This window comes from Odontomachus brunneus, unplaced genomic scaffold, assembly GCF_010583005.1.
Source record: "Odontomachus brunneus isolate Ranch 3 - 2012 unplaced genomic scaffold, Obru_v1 Obru_scaffold_039, whole genome shotgun sequence".
NCBI classification, from domain to species: Eukaryota; Metazoa; Arthropoda; class Insecta; order Hymenoptera; family Formicidae; genus Odontomachus; species Odontomachus brunneus.
The window spans coordinates 1,625,731-1,642,688 of NW_022639489.1; the positions used below are offsets into that span (position 1 = coordinate 1,625,731).

At 38.4% G+C, this 16,958-nt stretch overlaps 3 protein-coding genes across 14 annotated transcripts in view; 2 read left to right on the forward strand and 1 right to left on the reverse strand.

Annotated features, from left to right (window-relative positions):
* LOC116844141 (protein FAM13A) overlaps positions 1-3,907 on the forward strand; it is a 113,127-nt gene extending 109,220 nt beyond the window's left edge. For both annotated transcript variants that reach the window (XM_032815304.1, XM_032815305.1), the window contains exon 12: positions 148-3,907. In XM_032815304.1, the coding sequence (XP_032671195.1) occupies positions 148-361 (214 nt within the window). In that variant the 3' untranslated portion in view covers positions 362-3,907. The remainder of the gene's footprint in view (positions 1-147) is intronic.
* Positions 3,908-4,229: 322 nt separating this feature from the next.
* LOC116844139 lies at positions 4,230-13,241 on the reverse strand. Its single transcript, XM_032815303.1, has 15 exons — positions 13,112-13,241; positions 12,662-12,999; positions 12,200-12,388; positions 11,998-12,078; positions 11,515-11,709; positions 11,158-11,363; positions 10,095-10,488; positions 9,658-9,955; positions 9,465-9,560; positions 9,255-9,347; positions 8,527-8,800; positions 8,033-8,467; positions 7,417-7,520; positions 5,540-5,672; positions 4,230-5,210 (listed from the first exon to the last, which is right to left on the reverse strand). The coding sequence occupies exons 3-15, from the start codon at positions 12,261-12,263 to the stop codon at positions 4,935-4,937; spliced, it is 2,649 nt and encodes an 882-aa protein (XP_032671194.1). The 5' UTR covers positions 12,264-12,388; positions 12,662-12,999; positions 13,112-13,241; the 3' UTR covers positions 4,230-4,934.
* Positions 13,242-16,032: 2,791 nt separating this feature from the next.
* LOC116844039 (2-oxoglutarate dehydrogenase, mitochondrial) overlaps positions 16,033-16,958 on the forward strand; it is a 20,106-nt gene continuing 19,180 nt past the window's right edge. For 7 of the 11 annotated variants that reach the window (XM_032815113.1, XM_032815115.1, XM_032815110.1 and 4 more), the window contains exon 1: positions 16,033-16,194. The gene's annotated coding sequence lies outside the window, so the exon portion shown is untranslated. Of the gene's footprint in view, positions 16,195-16,367; positions 16,391-16,958 lie in introns of those variants that run through there. The other 4 variants (XM_032815119.1, XM_032815118.1, XM_032815120.1 and 1 more) reach the window with 2 other exon arrangements.

Sequence of the window (16,958 nt, forward strand, 5' to 3'; positions counted from 1 at the left end):
ATAATAAATTAAGGCAAAATGTCGATAGGTTAAATCCTATAGTACATTTTACCCCATAATTCTCTCTGTCCGTGTACTTCAATCAACTGAATTGATCTGATAAGTATTTATCGAACTCTCTCACATGGAACATCTGCTCTTTTACAGAGAAGAATTGTTGATACAGCAACGGGCTACTCGTGAGGAGAAGAAACGACTCCGCAGGGCGTTGAAGGAACTGGAAGCTCAGTTCGAGGTTCGAGCAGGCCGTCGGATGCAGCGCGAAGATCGGGGTCCGCAGGTCATCACCATCTATGAGTCCTACAAGCAAGCGAAGGCAAAGCTCAGACTGATCGACGCTCTCATAGCCAAGAAAGCTTGACGCAGTATTTAATACGCGTGACATAACGACGAGCTGGCTTGAAATGACGAGCAGTCCAAACTCCTGAAGCGATAGCCTCAGGCTGTCTGTACAACGGGACACACGTTGTATACTATGAACGCGAGCAACATATTTACACGGCCCGCTACGCTATCGCAATTGAAAGGTGGTCCGAGGAAACAGTTCGACCGAGAGGCGAACGGAACGCTGGTATATATAACGAGAATCTATCGTCCAGAATCAAAAGATTTCAAAGACAGAGAGAAGGATAATACGTACGCGTCTGGGATTCCTTTCGTTTCCGTGAGTTCACGCGAACTCTCTCGTCTCTTATCGTTCCTTTCGACCATAGAATATGAGGGATGTTCGAGAAATAGTATCGATGTCTTCGATATCAGCACAACGCGACTTGTTTAAGACATTGTTGTTTTGATGAACACGTGGATACGTTGAACGTACACATAAGAAGGATTAACAGAATTATGGTACGCAAGACGTAATACGTTTCCAGAAATAAAGACACTAACACATACACACATATGCACAGATATACACACACGTTTTAAACATTGATAAGTCTACAGCGTAAAATGATTATTGCGTATGATGTAATCATGGTTTTCTTATTTTGCGCTTTACAACGCATTACGTTTTACAACCCATTTGTTACGGAAATATTTCCACACGACTGTCCTCCACTTATTTATCTTGTCTCTCTTTGTACGAAGTACATCGGACTGAATGTTCCATACGGAGAGTTAGACGCTTGTTTCACTATATTCACCGTTGATCAATTTCGAGAACTATTGTCAAACGACAAGGGAAAAGAGACACGGAATGTACTTTGTATTTTTGATATATGTTCATGAGAGAAGCTTGCCACAGGTTTGTTTATACTTAAAATATCAAATTTTATAACGACGATCGCGTGAACGGATATCGAACGAACTATGCCTAATACTGACGGACTTGTCATCGACATGTGAGATCATTAAGACTAAAATTCCAGATTAAGATTTTTCCGAAATACACGAAAGACGCGTCTCACGACCCGTGAGAAATATATCGAGTAACATTTTCACTTGAAGAAACCAAATGTATAATTTCATATCCGCGATATTTAACCTTCGAGACAAACGATAATATCCCCTTTTGATCATGATTTCATTGTCACCATCGAGATAAGGGTGTTAATTTTACTACTTAAGGATCGGCTGACAAGACGAGAATCAGCCCACGATCAATATTATATCGATAAGACTTAAACGGGGGAAGAGGATACAAGAGAAAGCGGACGTAACGTAATGACTAACGTTTATAGCGAGTCCGATATTTATTTTATCATCTTAAAGTAATCGCTGAAAATTTAACGCTGAGAGTAAAGAACGAATCTGTGGGGTTATACTCGTAAGTGTAAGTACCTTGTAAAAGATATCACATGTTGTAATTGTAGAGTACTATAAAATGTTACGATCTTAATAAGGTATTAAAAAGAAGAGAGAAAAAAAAAGAAAATATTCACTAAAAAGCTCGTTGATTTTTGCGTTTATATTTTTGTACAAGTACGATTTTAAGGCCGTTCGCAGCGTATATACAGCCGACAGGGATTACCGTAAACGCCTTAAAATTCCGCTTGATCGATTTTTTCACATAGAGTCTCAAATCAAGGGTGCTAATGGCTTGAGTTCTACAACGTATCGACTAACACAAAAAAGAAATGCTTTGTGAGTCTTACTGAGTTGCAATCGCGCCAGACGGGTTATTTGCGTTTTCTGCAACGTCTCACATTCACGAAATCGATCATCTTGAGGTCTCAGCGTGTAATCGAGCTGCAGAGTTTTCAATTTCTCTTCGCGAGAAGACGGTTACTGTGCGAGGACACTCTTGAAGAGAGAGCTCTCATTCCGCAACAGGCGGTGATTGATATATCCATATATTTCTATCGTGAAATCACACCCCTGATTCTCTCGAAGAATTGCATAATATGCAGTTCTCGAGAACATTATATCACGATAAACATTCGAGAGATACCGAGTGTTGTATTTTTATGAAAAACTGGAGCTTCCGCGGATTTTCAGCCGTTTCTGCACGTCGATTACATGCTGCAACTTTCACGTCGAATCAGGAAACGAAAATCGACGAAAAACAGCCCCGTCTTTCGCACTGATCTCGTACACCCGCAGGTGAAATTGACAAAATTTCAATTAATAAGAATATCACGATCGGCGTTGGCGAAGCCGATCACCAACACGTGAACGCGAAAACTTTGCCCGTACTAATTAATACAAATGAGGAACAAACAAAAAAAAAGAATAAAAAAAGAGAGAAAACGAAACAATTTTTTAGACCAAAGCATTTTTTAGTCTGTGATATAATGAGAGCTATGCTTGCGTTAAGATGGGAGAGTGTATGTATGGAGAGGACTCGATTATGTTTCTTTTCTTTTTCCCTTATGAAAAGCGATTTTTTCGAACATGGAAATGGAGGGGAGTGTTCTTTCCGTCGTTTCCTCCGCGTGAGGTGATCGAAGTTGGCGGTCTCTTCTTTGGGAGATCTTACGGCAATGACGATAACTTAAATATAAAAAAAAAAAAAAACCGCGTCCTTTCTCGGAAGAACGGGTGGAGGTAGACTAATTAATACGAAGAACCCGAGAAAAGGGGAGCAATGAGCTTTTCGTGGATGCAATGAACGAAGTGAATGCACAAAGGCAAACGTTGAAGTGATAATTGGAAACAAAAATCGAACATTGAGGTACATCCATATAGATTTTCACGGTCGATCTTCGAATTTCACTCATCTTTATTATCCGACACACTCCGTATTCGATCTCAGTCCTCTGTAATTGGACTGTAACGAGCGATATCGAACGAAAATGTTTTACTACCGCCGCATTGGCACAAGATCGCCCGTCGCGTCTTTCTCTCGCGATTATCGCCTCCAGCCGTACTGCCAAGGGACTGCTATTCACGAGAAGAAATTAATTTTGTATTCGATGCCACAGAAATGTTCTTATTTCCCCGTGGGCGCATCTAAACCGCGCTCCTCCCTACAGTAGAAAAGAGAGGAAATTAATATTACCGTAGATCTAAGATAACGTTTTATATTAACGTTAATTAAGATAAATTTTTGTAGCATATAGAAACATGTCTTTACGCATAAGGATGGATCGCGTGTGATTCTGCTGTGTAGCTGCTTTGAGAGAGAGAGAGAGAGAGAGAGAAAAAGAGAGAATGTGTGTGTGCGCGTGTGTGAGAGAGAGAGAGAGAGAGGTGGAGAGATGGCGAGAAAAAAAGAAACACTTGAGAATAGAGAGTCGAAACAGAGAGGAACGGAGAAATTTTATTTAGTCAAGCTAAGAGAGGCACTCGGAGAATCGGATAGATTACGAATCGTTGAATTAGTACTTAAACGAAGAAAAAGAAATAATAGGAACGCTAGAGATGCTACTCCATGCGAATCACATGATCTCTCCGACGAACATATCTAGGGACTTAGGATCTTGCGACAGGAAGAGAGAGAGAAAGAGAGAGGAGAGAAAAGAAAGAGAGAAGGGAAAAAACGAAAAAACGGGGAAATCAATAGCGATATAACGGATCAGTTTCTCTCGGGTTTTCATCGTACGTGCTGCACGTAGCTGCAACTGACCATTGCAATCGACCGTGAGCTGCGACGGCGAAGTCTGTCTTAGCGGGGGATCCCCTGGAACCACCTTTGGCGTTTATACACATACACACACGCAAATGTGGATTACGTGTATATACATATATATATTATATGTATAAATACAGGCAACTGCGCATACATAAATACATACAACCGTACATACACATGCATACGAACGAATATTACACATTATATGAGGTAGCACGCAGAATCGAATAAAATGGAGTATGATCTGCTAGAAGAAATCGTTCGTTTATTTGGCAAACACCTTCCAAATCGCTTCCCGCGCGACCAATGGCCATAAAGTGAACGTGAACGCTTATTCATCGTCGTTTATATGCACTCAGTTGCAAAACGATTCGGACACTTTTTTTCTGTTGTCCGAGGAGCAGACGGAAGCTCATTTGTAAGAATAGAAAGATTACCCGGTCTCGATTATCTCAATTCTTTGGTTTTAACACAGGATGTCCAGATCAGTTCTTCTCGCGATAACAGACATAACATTTCCCGTCACCGTGTTTTCATCTGATCCCCATTTTGTCAAACGAACCGAGATTTTTCTTTCCATGTATATTATTTCGCTCTGTATGAACGCATTAAGAAAATTGAATTCGTCTTGATACAAACATGATAGAAAAGCATGTAATTCCATCAAAGAAAAAAATAATGACCTAGAAATTATCTTAATTCATTCATACAGAGAAAAGTAAAAGTGATCCGTTCAACTTTGCCTGATAAAATTTCACTGTTTCTCCTCAATATTCATCTGTCAAGCTTTACGCGCCTCGCTCTGTATTGCAGGTGAGCAAAATTCCGACGTTATCGTCGTGTGGCTGAAACGACGCAGTTAACTTTTGATACAGCAGACCGATTCTGTCCCACCGTATTTCCTCATACTGATGTGAAGTTACGATACGAGCTGCAGTTGTTTGTGGAAGGTTTGAATTTGCCGTAGTAGCGCGACCAGCTGCACAGACGCGGGCGGATCTCGCGTGGCACCGTAGACGTTTGATCCTCTTCCGCGGCCAAGGATCTGCGCAGTGTCCGTCCGGTGAGGAGACCTGCCGGGCACGAGCGATATCGAGAAAGGATTCCTGTGCGGTTCCATGGACGACACGGTCGCTACGCGAACGAGACTGCCCCTCTCGTGCAGCATCTTCATCTGCTGCTTCAGCGACATCACCTGCTCGCACGATAACGCTTAAGATCATCTGTTTTGCGAAATGCATCATGTGTGATCAATCAGTGATCACACATGATGAAAGAAAAAATATCCATAAAATTACATCTGTAAGGTCGATAGATTCCGAATAAAATATTCCGAAAATCTTCCATTTGCTCCAATAAGCGTAATATTAACATAATGTGTTTAGTCCATCTTTTAACTTCAGGATTTCGTTACGTCAAATTTACGGCTGTTTATTGATTATTGGAACAAAAGAAAAATTTCCGGAATATTTCATCAAATCTGATTGATCACACGGCGGCGTGAATGTTCATGACGGCTCTCACTTCTTTGTAAAGGCTGATGACAGCGTTGATCTCCCCTTCTTTGACGTGCAGCTGTTTCTCCAAGGTGGACAGTTCTTTCGGCAGATTCGCATCATTGGACTTTGCCACTTCCGATTGCAATTTCTCATATCGCCTGAGAGTGGAGTTTTCAAAAATAATCGCGTGCGCACTCTTAAGATTCCCGGTCCCTTGCCGCGGTCCTTTTAATTGATGATGTCAGAAGCGAAAAATCCTTGCAAAATCACGTTCTATTTTTGTGAAATAGATTGAAGGAACAAAGATATATTCTTAAAATGATATTTGAACTTTTCCTTTCTTTTTTGAAAGAAAAAAATATCCATAAAATTACATCTGTAAGGTCGATAGATTTATAAAATATTCCGAAAACCTTCCATTTGCTCCAATAAGCGTAATATTAACATAATGTGTTTAGTCCATCTTTTAACTTCAAGATTTCGTTACGTCAAATTTACGGCTGTTTATTGATTATTGGAACAAAAGAAAAATTTCCGGAATATTTCATCAAATCTGATTGATCACACAGATGACATTTTATCAGGGTTGGGAAGTAACGCATTACTTGTAACGACGTTACTATTTCGTTACTTTTTTTTTGGTAACGATTTGGTAACGCCGTTACTTTTTTGTATCAGTAACGAAAAAGTAACGGCGTTACATTTTCTTTAATAACGAGTAACGAAATTCATCGTTACTTATATCATTACTTTTTTATTATGATGGCTTCTGTACACAGAACGCGGCAATGCTTGCCACGCGATGAAAGTTTGCACACGATAAACAATTAATGTGCTGCTTTCCGTAAAGCCCATTCTACAATAAGCAATAAATCTTAAGTCATAATAAAATTGACCAATCATAGTCGACTATTAGAAGAATAATCCACTGTAATTGGTCAATTTTATTGCGATTTAAAATGTATTGCTTATTGTAGAAAGCCTCTAAAGCGTGGTCTACAATGAGAACTTAAGCCATAAAATTTAAGCTTTAATCTCTAAGCTGTAAGAAATTATTTTTCTTATAATTGACTGATTGGTCAACTTCTTACGGCTTAGGATTTAAAGCTTAAATTTTATGACTTAAATTCTCATTGTAGACCACACTTAAGGGGCGTCGCACACGAATTGACTTAACAGTAACGTAAGACGTACCGTAAGAACTGACCAATTACTTTGAGTATCGTTGAACCGTAAGGTCGCTATTTTTGTGAATACTCGATTGTAATTGGTCCATTTTTACGGTACGTCTTACGTTACTGTTATATCAATTCGTGTGCGGCACCCCTAAAGCCCATTCTACATTAGTCGCAATCGCAAGATCACAAGGAAATTGTACCAATCATAATTGATTATTCTTCGATCGCAAGAAGAACAATCGACTATGATTAGTCAATTTCTTTGCGACCTTGCGATTTGTGACTAATGTAGAATGGGCTTTATGCAATAATGTGTGCTTCCCGCTTAAATATCTTATATTTTGTCTTTATATACATATAATTTATGTACTGTTTCTTCTACTATTCGTTTTATATGCCGATTTTAACTTTTTTATTTACAAAAGTAACGGAAAGTAACGATTTTTTTATCGTTACTTTTCAAATAACGGTAACACGTTACTTTTTAGAATCAGTAACGAGTAACAGTAACGAGTTACTTTTTACCGCAAGTAATGGTAACGGTAACGCGTTACTTTTAAAAAGTAATGTTCCCAACCCTGCATTTTATATAAATATATATTTTTCTCTCATTATATCTCTAAAAAGAGAATTTCGAACGCGTGTTTTCTCGCTTCCGATATCACTCATCAAAACGGCGGCGATGAGGAAACGGAAGCTCTAAATTCAACATTCCGACACTCACGTGTTCATCTCTTCGAACTGATCGTGAAGATTAATCAAAACGTCGCGTATCTCTTTAGAATTATGTGGGTCAGCGATATGTGTTTTATGATCGCCAATATTGTCCTGTAATCAATATCCTAATAAGCAAAATAGCCTAATTAGCAGTACACTGAAAAATTCATTTAGTTGGGTTAACCACAATTTAGTTAAAGTAGGATCGAACAAATGTTTCAGTTGTGGCAAAATTTTGTTCTTTTTACCAAAGATTTGATTCTCTGAAACTAAACTTGTTTCATTTTTGTTTAAAAAAATCAAACCTTTGGTTCAAAGTACCAAATATTGGTTCTCACAACCAAAACATTTATTCCAATTTATTTCAACCAAATTTTGGTTAACTCTAAATTTTGGTCAATTAAATGAGTTTTTCAGTGTATACCATGGCAGCCTTAAAAAATCCGATAAAAGAATTGATGGAGATGTGTATAAATTTCATTGTAATACCATATAGCTTTGTCTGAACTTATCATTTATATCGGAAATTTCAATTCAATAGATACTATGCAAAATCTATTTTTGCAAGTTTAGCTATGTGGGATGTTACAGTGCTAACATGAAATATCAAACGCGCGATTCACCTGCTTGCTCAACGACATTCGCGAGATTGGTTGCTGATTTCTTGAATATACCGACGTGCGGCTCTTGATAAGAGAGGACCGCTGCTTTACTTTATACTCCTCGTGGAAATCGCCCTTCTCTCTGCACAATTGCCCGGAGCCAATGGAGCTTTTAGGAATAGTTTTCGCGCCGTTGGGTCCCGCCGTGTGAACGCTCTGCGCTCGCCCCAGGTGTTGCAGCTCGAGTACAGACAATCTCCTGTCTTGCTTCAGGCTCTCTTTGTCGTCGAGCTGCCCGTCCGTCTGTGACTTGAGGTCGAGAATCGACTTGTCACACTGTACGTTTATCTGCTCCAGAAAAGTAGACACCGGTTTCGCGCTTCTGCTGACTTCACGTATCAATAACGGAGCGATGCCTCTTGCAGTCGGCTGCCTCGTCTTCATTACGCTCAGAACCTGCCACGAAAGACGTTTCAGACGACCGACACTCTCGCCTCGACATCTGGACGACTTACTTGCTGAATGTTCAATCCGAGATTGTGACTCGGAGTCACGGAAGTGCTCACTACGAACGGTATATTGTGGAAATTAAACCTGCCGAAGTACGGTCTGCTGGAGCGTTTCAACTTCGACGCCAAAGTTGGAATCTCATAGTTGGGTATCGACATCGGATCGTCCAACGTGCTGCACACAGTGTGCTCACATTGATGCGCAATTTTGCATTGCGTCGACGAATCATTCGAATGCTTCTCTGACTTGTGTTGCTTCTGGACATTGTCGGTTGTCACTCTACAGAAGACGACACAGTTGTTTGTGACAGTAGCAATGTGTAAGGTTCACCAATTGTTCGTAGAAAAATGCACATTGCAGTCAAGTCAATGTCATTTGTTTCAACTCATTTCATGAGTTCATATATCCGCAAGAGATTCACAAATTCATCATAAATCTAACAAATCTATTCAAAATACATTCTAAATCTTAGTAAATTTAGTATTTTAATAGAGAATATTAAGTGAAAAGATAAATTCGGTTTTGCGCACAGAAAGATACAATTCCAAGTTTTTTTCTACTAAGAGAAAAATGATTGTTTCTTCTTTCCTTCTTTTATCTTTAAAAAGAAATATTTTCTCCCCATAATAGTCTTAAAATATAATAAATATATTCTTTATTATTATTTTATATTGTGCATTTTATATTGTCTCTTTATTTTATTATTTCTGTTATTATAACCATAAAAAATTACCTTAGATTGTTTCCACGACTTAACGTTTTAGGAGAGAGATCGTTAAAATGTTTCCCCGATTTATTTTTCTCCTGAACACTGTCAGCTGTTACTCTGTTGACAGATTGACAGACAGTCGTTTGATAATTGCAAGAATTAGGGGACTAATAATTAAAGATTATTATTATATTAATAACAATAATTACCATTATTATAATTGCAAAAAATTACCTCGGGCTGCTTTTATAATTTAACGTTTCCAAATGAATATCCTTCAAATGTTTTCTCGATTTATTTTGTTCCTGAATATTATTGGCTGTCGTTACTCTGTTGGTTATTTGACAGTAGAAACAATTAGAACAATTCAGGATTATTACTACGATCCTAACAATAATTACCGATTATTATGATCGCGGAAAGTTACCTCGGATTGCTTTTACGATTCAGCATTTCAAGGCCGAGGTTCTGCTGATTTTCCTTATTGCGGAATTGATATTCACGAGTAACGTGTTCAGAATGAGATTTTTCTCGCGTCTTCTGATTGGCAGTTTTAGCAAGATTCTGTTTCTTCGCATGTTTCGCTCCTCGACCAAGTTTAGAATACTTGGCGAATACTCGGGAGTTGCTGCTCTTCAATGTGGTGTTATGAAAGATTTCTACGACGTCATTGGATTTTTTCGTATGCTTTAGCAAGGCGGATTGTTGACGAGTAATGCCATGACCTGCATGAAAATTTCTGACTGTGGAAACCGCCGAGCAAAGCTGATGCAACGCGCTCTTACGAAATACGTTATTTGCAATACGTTAATTGCGTGTTACACGTTAATAGACTGCGCCTAGAGATGAGTTCGAATTTTATACCTCTGTTTCTGCGTCTCTTCGTTTCTTTTCTGTTCAAGAGATACGTGTCCTTACTCGTGACCGTGCTCTTGGAAACGGAGCTTCGCAATTTTCCTTTTCTCTTGCGTATTTTGGACGCGGCGTCGCTCGTCTTCAAGGTGGAATTTGTCTCGTTCCTCGGCGTTCCCGACACGTATTTACATTTCGCCGCTTGTCTAACTTTTGTATTCTCCAACCTGTCTGAATTCAATTCCGATTCTCTGCTATCCTTTCTTAAACAACTCGGTGTTTCGCAGAAGTAATCTTCGTCGGCTCTCGACACTAATTCCTTGACGGAATCACTCACTATGGATTGTAAATATTCGCGCACGTACTCCGGACAAGAAGACAGCAGGCTCTTGTACTCCCTGTCTACCTATTGGCACGGAATAAAAACTAGGTTTATCTAAAACTGTTCTCGCGTAATCTCTACTCTCTGAGGATTAGACAAAAAATGATTGATATATCTTCGATACTGCGACCGAAAAAAGCTTAGGTGGGAAAAAATTTGGCTGAGCAAGAACAGTTGCTTTGTAAGTGCCAATTAACAGTCTTACAGTTTAGTTTACAGTTAGCTGAGCGAGAGATTATAACATCGATGCAATGTTACTGTTAGACGTTTACTGGGTTACTGGGTTTAATGACTCAGATAGCACAGAGAATTCAAAAAGAATTAAAAAAGAATTCAGTCGTATGTCACCAATTCTGAGTTCATTTTCAGATGTAAAAAGAATTCTTCAGAATTCAGTCCAGTGAAAAGAGTTCTTTTTGTACCTAAAAATGAACTCAGAATTGGTGACATACGACTGAATTCTTTTAGAATTCTCTGTGCTATCTGGAGGACTACGATATATACAGTGGCGTAAAAAAGTTTCGGGGGACTGTACTTTTTATTTTTGACGAGCAAAAAAAGGTCATTCGAAAAAATTTTTTCACACTTAGCGTAACCCAGAAAATTAATTTCAGGGGGAGGGCTGCAGTCCCCTCAGCCCTCCCTCCCTGGCTACGTCACTGGATATATATGTGTACAACGCATATCGCCTACACTAGCTTCCATAGTTTTGTTCTGAACTGGCATCGTTGTTATTGCGGAAGGAAGCAGCTTATCTGATTGAGTTCTCGGTGTAATCGTAACGTTGAGTAGCCTTTTTCGCGTTTCCTCCTTCGGAATTTCGCACTTTGCGTCAACGGCGTTGTTGACGTTTCCTCTAGGCGAAAACCGGGCGGATTTTGGGCTCAAAGCGGAAGTGTCTATGGAAATACAAATATTTAGCTGCACACAGCTGCTTTGCGAAGAGAACGGGTTTATCAGAATTTATGTCAGCCTTCTGCTTGACGCTACGAAGTATTTGAAGATTGTTACAATTTGCAGTTTTGTCGGCAGCTATAATTTCGAATTTACAATTGCGATATTCGACGGAGGATTTTGAGCCTCGGCTCTTGGACAACGGTGTAGTCTGTTCGTGCGATGTATTGAATGTTCCTTTACTCTCCTTCACTTCCATTTCTCCTTTCCGACAGACATCTATCGTGTAATTCATTTCGGATTTTAATGTAGAAAATTTTGTCTCCGTCATGTCCAACTCTTGCTCAATTTCTAAGCGAAATTAATTGTTTTTAATTAAAAATTCTTCAACTGCACTCAAACGTATTTGGAAGTCGAGCGTCGCCGAAAAACAAATATAAATGTCTAAAGCGACAAAATGTGAATATCTAATGTAAATATTTATAAACACACTAAGAAAGAAATTAATTCTACTTTTTAGATATTTTCTTTTCAGTGCATAATATTAACGCTACTCTGACACAATATTATTCTGACATAATACGCCAAGTTCATAACGCTAATATGAATAAGAAAAATTCGCTTGCTAAGTAACGATACTTTTTAGCATAATATTCGCACTGCTTTCTAAATCGTTCAATCTGCATGAGTGCAGTTGGGATTGACTCCTCAAGGATGATTCTGAAAGTAAAAGGAATGATGCACAGGGCATAGATTGTTTCTTTTTTTTTAATTTCAAGACTGCACATAAAATTTTCTAAGACACCTATGAATTGCTAAAAATTGTTTATCCATCAATTACCTGGAATCGTTCTCTCGCTAGTACTGCTAGAAATATTCATATTGGTTACTTCGGCTCCTCTCATCTAAACTCCATAATTTTTCATTCGCATAGCGCGGAAAAACTCGACGACTGCCAGTAGAAATATGTCAAACTGTTTCACACCAGATAAATTTGGTCGTTGCAAAATGTATATGCGTAAAAAATTGACTAAAAAGTAATTCATAGGTTACAGTTAGCACGGTGAACAATTACATCGTTCTCTTGTCGCGGAATATATTCTTCTTTGTTTTGGAAAAAATCGCACAGGCAAATTCAATGTCTGCGACTTGACGTAAGGCATTTTAAATTCTCGCGCCATTTTCGATATGAAAAGGCAGCGAAGTTAGAATGCTCGCAAGTACTCCCCAAACAGTACAATGTCCAAAATCGGATCATAAAACATCTTTAATACATATTCAAGACAAGTTTATAAGATATTACCTTAAAGATGTCTTAAAGACGTCCTGTAAATTTGCCGTGACGCGTTGCTCGGCACGTCTTACTCGCTGTTTGCTGTAAATTTGCCGTGACGCGTTGCTCGGCACGTCTTGCTCGCTGTAAATTGCCATCACGTGTTGCTCGGCACGTCTTGTTCGGTTTTTGCCAGCACTCTGTAAGTAATTTCGGCATGCTTTGCCAGCATAACGCCAATATAATGGTAGTATACATGCTGCAATCCTACGATTGATTTTGCCGGCAATTTGTCGGCACATTGCTGACATTTTGCTATCAGAGTTGTAAAAGCTGGAGAACCGAGAAGCCGGAAAAATAAAATACAACTAAAATGGAAACGCAAAAATGGTAAAAGACTATCATTTCACAGGTATATTTTAATATAACAGACAGTTACAATCAGGATAAAACTTTATATTCGCACACATTCATACATACATTTATTTTGTACATTTTCCAATATACTATACCAAGATAACAATAGCTGCGTTCAGCATTGTAAGTCGAAGACGTGGGATTGCTCTTTCATCTCGAAGATGCATAGAAATGAAAAAGATACGAGATCTCGTATCTCTCTTACTTCTGTGTATTTTCGAGGTAAAAGAGCAATCCGACGTCTTGGATTTACAATGCCGAACGCAGCTATTGTGCTCCGTGATATAGGCCGCCGCCATATTTGGTGATCACTTCCGACTTTCATTCCTCTCATCCCTGTGAGTTCACTCCCCGCGAAATACGCTCCGTCCAGATATTTCTACGTCCATGTTGTTTCTCTTATCTTTGTCTGGTTTATAGTATAATCGAGAGTGGGGAGAATGTGATACAATCCAAATTAAAAGTTAGAGATAATATGAAAAGCAATGACTACTGAATGGCAGTGACTTAAGCTTATGAACGAAAATTTTAGGATATAAAATATATATATATATATATATATATATATATATATATATTTTTTTTTTCACTTATTAATATTCACTTATCGATTTATTAAGAAAAATAAAGCAAAAATGGTTCCTAATTCGGAGATTCAGCTTATGTTTAGAAATCAGCCGACTTAGCTTTTGGTTCAAACTATACTAGACAAAGACAAAGCGCTATTTGAGACCTATAAACATGCTCTCTCTCATCCCGCAACACTCACGCGCGCGTTCCAAGTAGTATATATTTCAATGTTACCCACTAAAATATATAACACGTTCGACTGGCTTTAGGTTAACCTAGGCCAGTATTCATAGTCGAATCTTATTTCAAGACTGTCTTAAGTAATGTTAATACGAAGTGTTAATACGAAGTATTAATAGTAATTAAAATACGAATACGACTTTGTGATTGGTTCATGACATCTTAAAACAGTACTTCGGATGATCTTAAATATAAGATCGGACTATGAATACCGGCTCTCTTAATAATAAGTCGATAAGTGCATACTAATAAATGAGAAAAAATATATATTTTTTTTATATCTTAAACTTTCGTTCATAAGCTTAAGTCATTGCTATTCAGGGCTGCGTTCCAAAACACTACTCGACGGGCAGAGTACATTTAATTGTCCAATCATGATAAAGAAATCCTAGTTATCTTTGCTCTTATTGGTGAATTAAATGCTACTTTACCCGTCGAGTAGAGTTTTGGAACGCAGACCAGTGGTCACTGGTTTTCATATTTGATCTGTTCTTTTCAGCTGCACTGCTGAATTGGTACAATAAGTTAAAGTGAAAAAAATATACTTGTCTCACTTTAACTTATTGCACCAGTTCAGCAGTGCAGCTGAAAAGAACAAATCAATTATCTCTAACTTTTAACTTGGATTGTATCACATTCTCCCCACTTTCGATTATACTATCAACCAGACAAGGATAAGAGAGGAAACAAGAAACCTCTCTCTCATCCCGCACGCCTCAAGAGGCAGCGCGCGTTCTAGGTAGTATATATTTCAGTGATAGGTAATAAGCTCCCTGAAGGAGCATAAAAGTCTGAAGTCAAGCAAAGTGCAGAAAGTACAATAGAGCGGAATGTCAGCGCTACGCGCTCTGCGTCAGCGTCACGCAGTGTTCCAATTTAGAGAGGCTATACGCGCATGCGCGGCGTGCACGACACCAGGAAAGTATCTAAGACAAATAATATAGTGTACAGTTGGGATCCCTACATTATTATTGAAAAATTGTTAAAACAATGTCAAAAAAAGTATCTATACGTTTATAAAGCAGTATAGATATTTACAAAAATTATTTATTTAGTAGTCATATATTAATTACCGAGTATATTATTTTAACGCATCAAACATAAAATTCGGTATACAGTATAACAATAAAAGAAAAAGGATGATAGATAGGATAATCTTAAAATCTCTATTTTATTTACATTGACAGAATTTAAATTTTATTTTCATTGTAAGAAATGTGCAATATGTTTTTGTTATGTGGATATATTGACAATATTTTATATAGAAATAAAAAGTTTTGTTATGTGGATATATTCACATAACAAAAACATATTGCACATTTCTTACAATGAAAATAAAATGTAAATTCTGTCAATGTAAATAAAATAAAGATTATAATTTGGAAAAATATTGTATATAGAAATAAAAAGAAATTACTATAATACATAAAATTTGTGTCATAAATAAAATTAAAATCTATTCAATAATGCTCTATTTATCACAAAAAACGAAATTAATATATGATCTGAGCGAGCACGAGGTGTTCATAAAATAGATGCTTCAAGCACTTGAAACCCATATAGCACAAATCTCTAAAAAACTTCTTAAATAGTCCCAAATTGGAATTTCTTTTTATTTCTATATAAAATATTTTTCCAAATTATATATAATCTCTATTTTATTTACATTGACAGAATTCACATTTTATTTTCATTGTAAGAAATGTGCAATATATTTTTGTTATGTGGATACTGATAAGGTTTTTGGCAGTTTTCCTTACCCATGCAACAAATATTAGTATCCAATAAAATTCTGCCTAATAAAATATTTTATTTTACTACACTCAATTTTATTTCTTTGTAAGATTATCCTATCTACCATCCCTTTTCTTTTATTGTTATACTATATACCGAATTTTATATTTGATGCGTTAAAATAATAATATACTCGGTAATTAGTATATGATTACTAAATAAATAATTTTTGTAAATACCTGTTCTGCTTTATAAACGTATAGGTTCCTTTTTTTGACATTTAATTTTTCAATAATATTGACATTGTTTTAATTTTTCAATAATAATGTAGGGACATCCCAACGGTACACTATATTATTTGTCTTAGATACTTTCCTGGTATCGTGCACGCATGCGCGTATAGCCTCTCCAATATCGGAACACTGGCGTCACGTGACAGCGGATAATTCGAATGCGGCCGCTTGTGTCGGACCTCGTGCTCGCTTTCGTCGCCAGGTGCGCTCGGGTCTGCGCCGCGGGTGTATTTTAGGAGGACGCACGGCGCTGTGCTAGCTAGTTTGCAAATGGTGGACGACCCGTTGACTTCGTGACGTTAACAACAGGTAGGCGAATCCTTTAGTGAACGACGACGACGACGACGCCGACGGTGACGTTTCGTGCGGTCGCTCAACGCTCACGACGTTCGTCATTCGTGACATTCGCATAACCTCTCGTCATACGGCGGCAATCGATGCCGCACAACCGCGACCACCCGTGCCGCGATCGATCGACCAGACAGACAGTGTTCTCGCTCTCTGTGTAAGTGTGTATGTGCTCGGCGATGACGCCAGGTTATGCTCGATTACGTAAAAACGTCGCGACCGGACGACGAAAATAGTCACCTGACTTGACGCTCCTGCACTCCCCGCGACTTTTCGGCAAGAGTTCCTCTCGCGCCCGGACGTGAGGCGCGCCCGGCGTTAACTTCTTTTTACAGCGTGGCGGCATGCGGTCCTTTCGCCACACTGTAATCGATTTGCGAAAGCGAAATCCGCTAGTTGAGGCCGACACGCCGCCGGGGAGTAAGCATTCCCCCCCGTGAATGCTCTCAAGGAGAATACGAAGTTCGCGCGCCCGGCGATTAACGATGACGCGATCGTATTACGGTTGTTTGCGGATTTCATCAGCGCCTCGTTTAGCGGTCTTTTACCGGACTCGGTCACGCCGTGTCTCGTTAACCCTGCAGGAACCACGTGCGCTTTTCACCTTTAGGCGTCGATTCACTACTGTAGATTTGTATTCTGCTAAGCGTGTATTTTTTTCCTCGAAAAAGATATATATATATATATATATATATATATATATATATATATATATATATATATAT

Bases quoted from the DNA above. Each gene is read 5' to 3' on its own strand.
- LOC116844139 (XM_032815303.1), bottom strand. From the start codon at position 12,263: ATGAGAGGAGCCGAAGTAACCAATATGAATATTTCTAGCAGTACTAGC. The intron at 9,956-10,094 runs GTATAAAATTCG...ATTTTCATGCAG, and splicing joins GAAGAGACGCAGAAACAGAG to GTCATGGCATTACTCGTCAA. The intron at 8,468-8,526 runs GTAAGTCGTCCA...CTTTCGTGGCAG, and splicing joins TCGGATTGAACATTCAGCAA to GTTCTGAGCGTAATGAAGAC.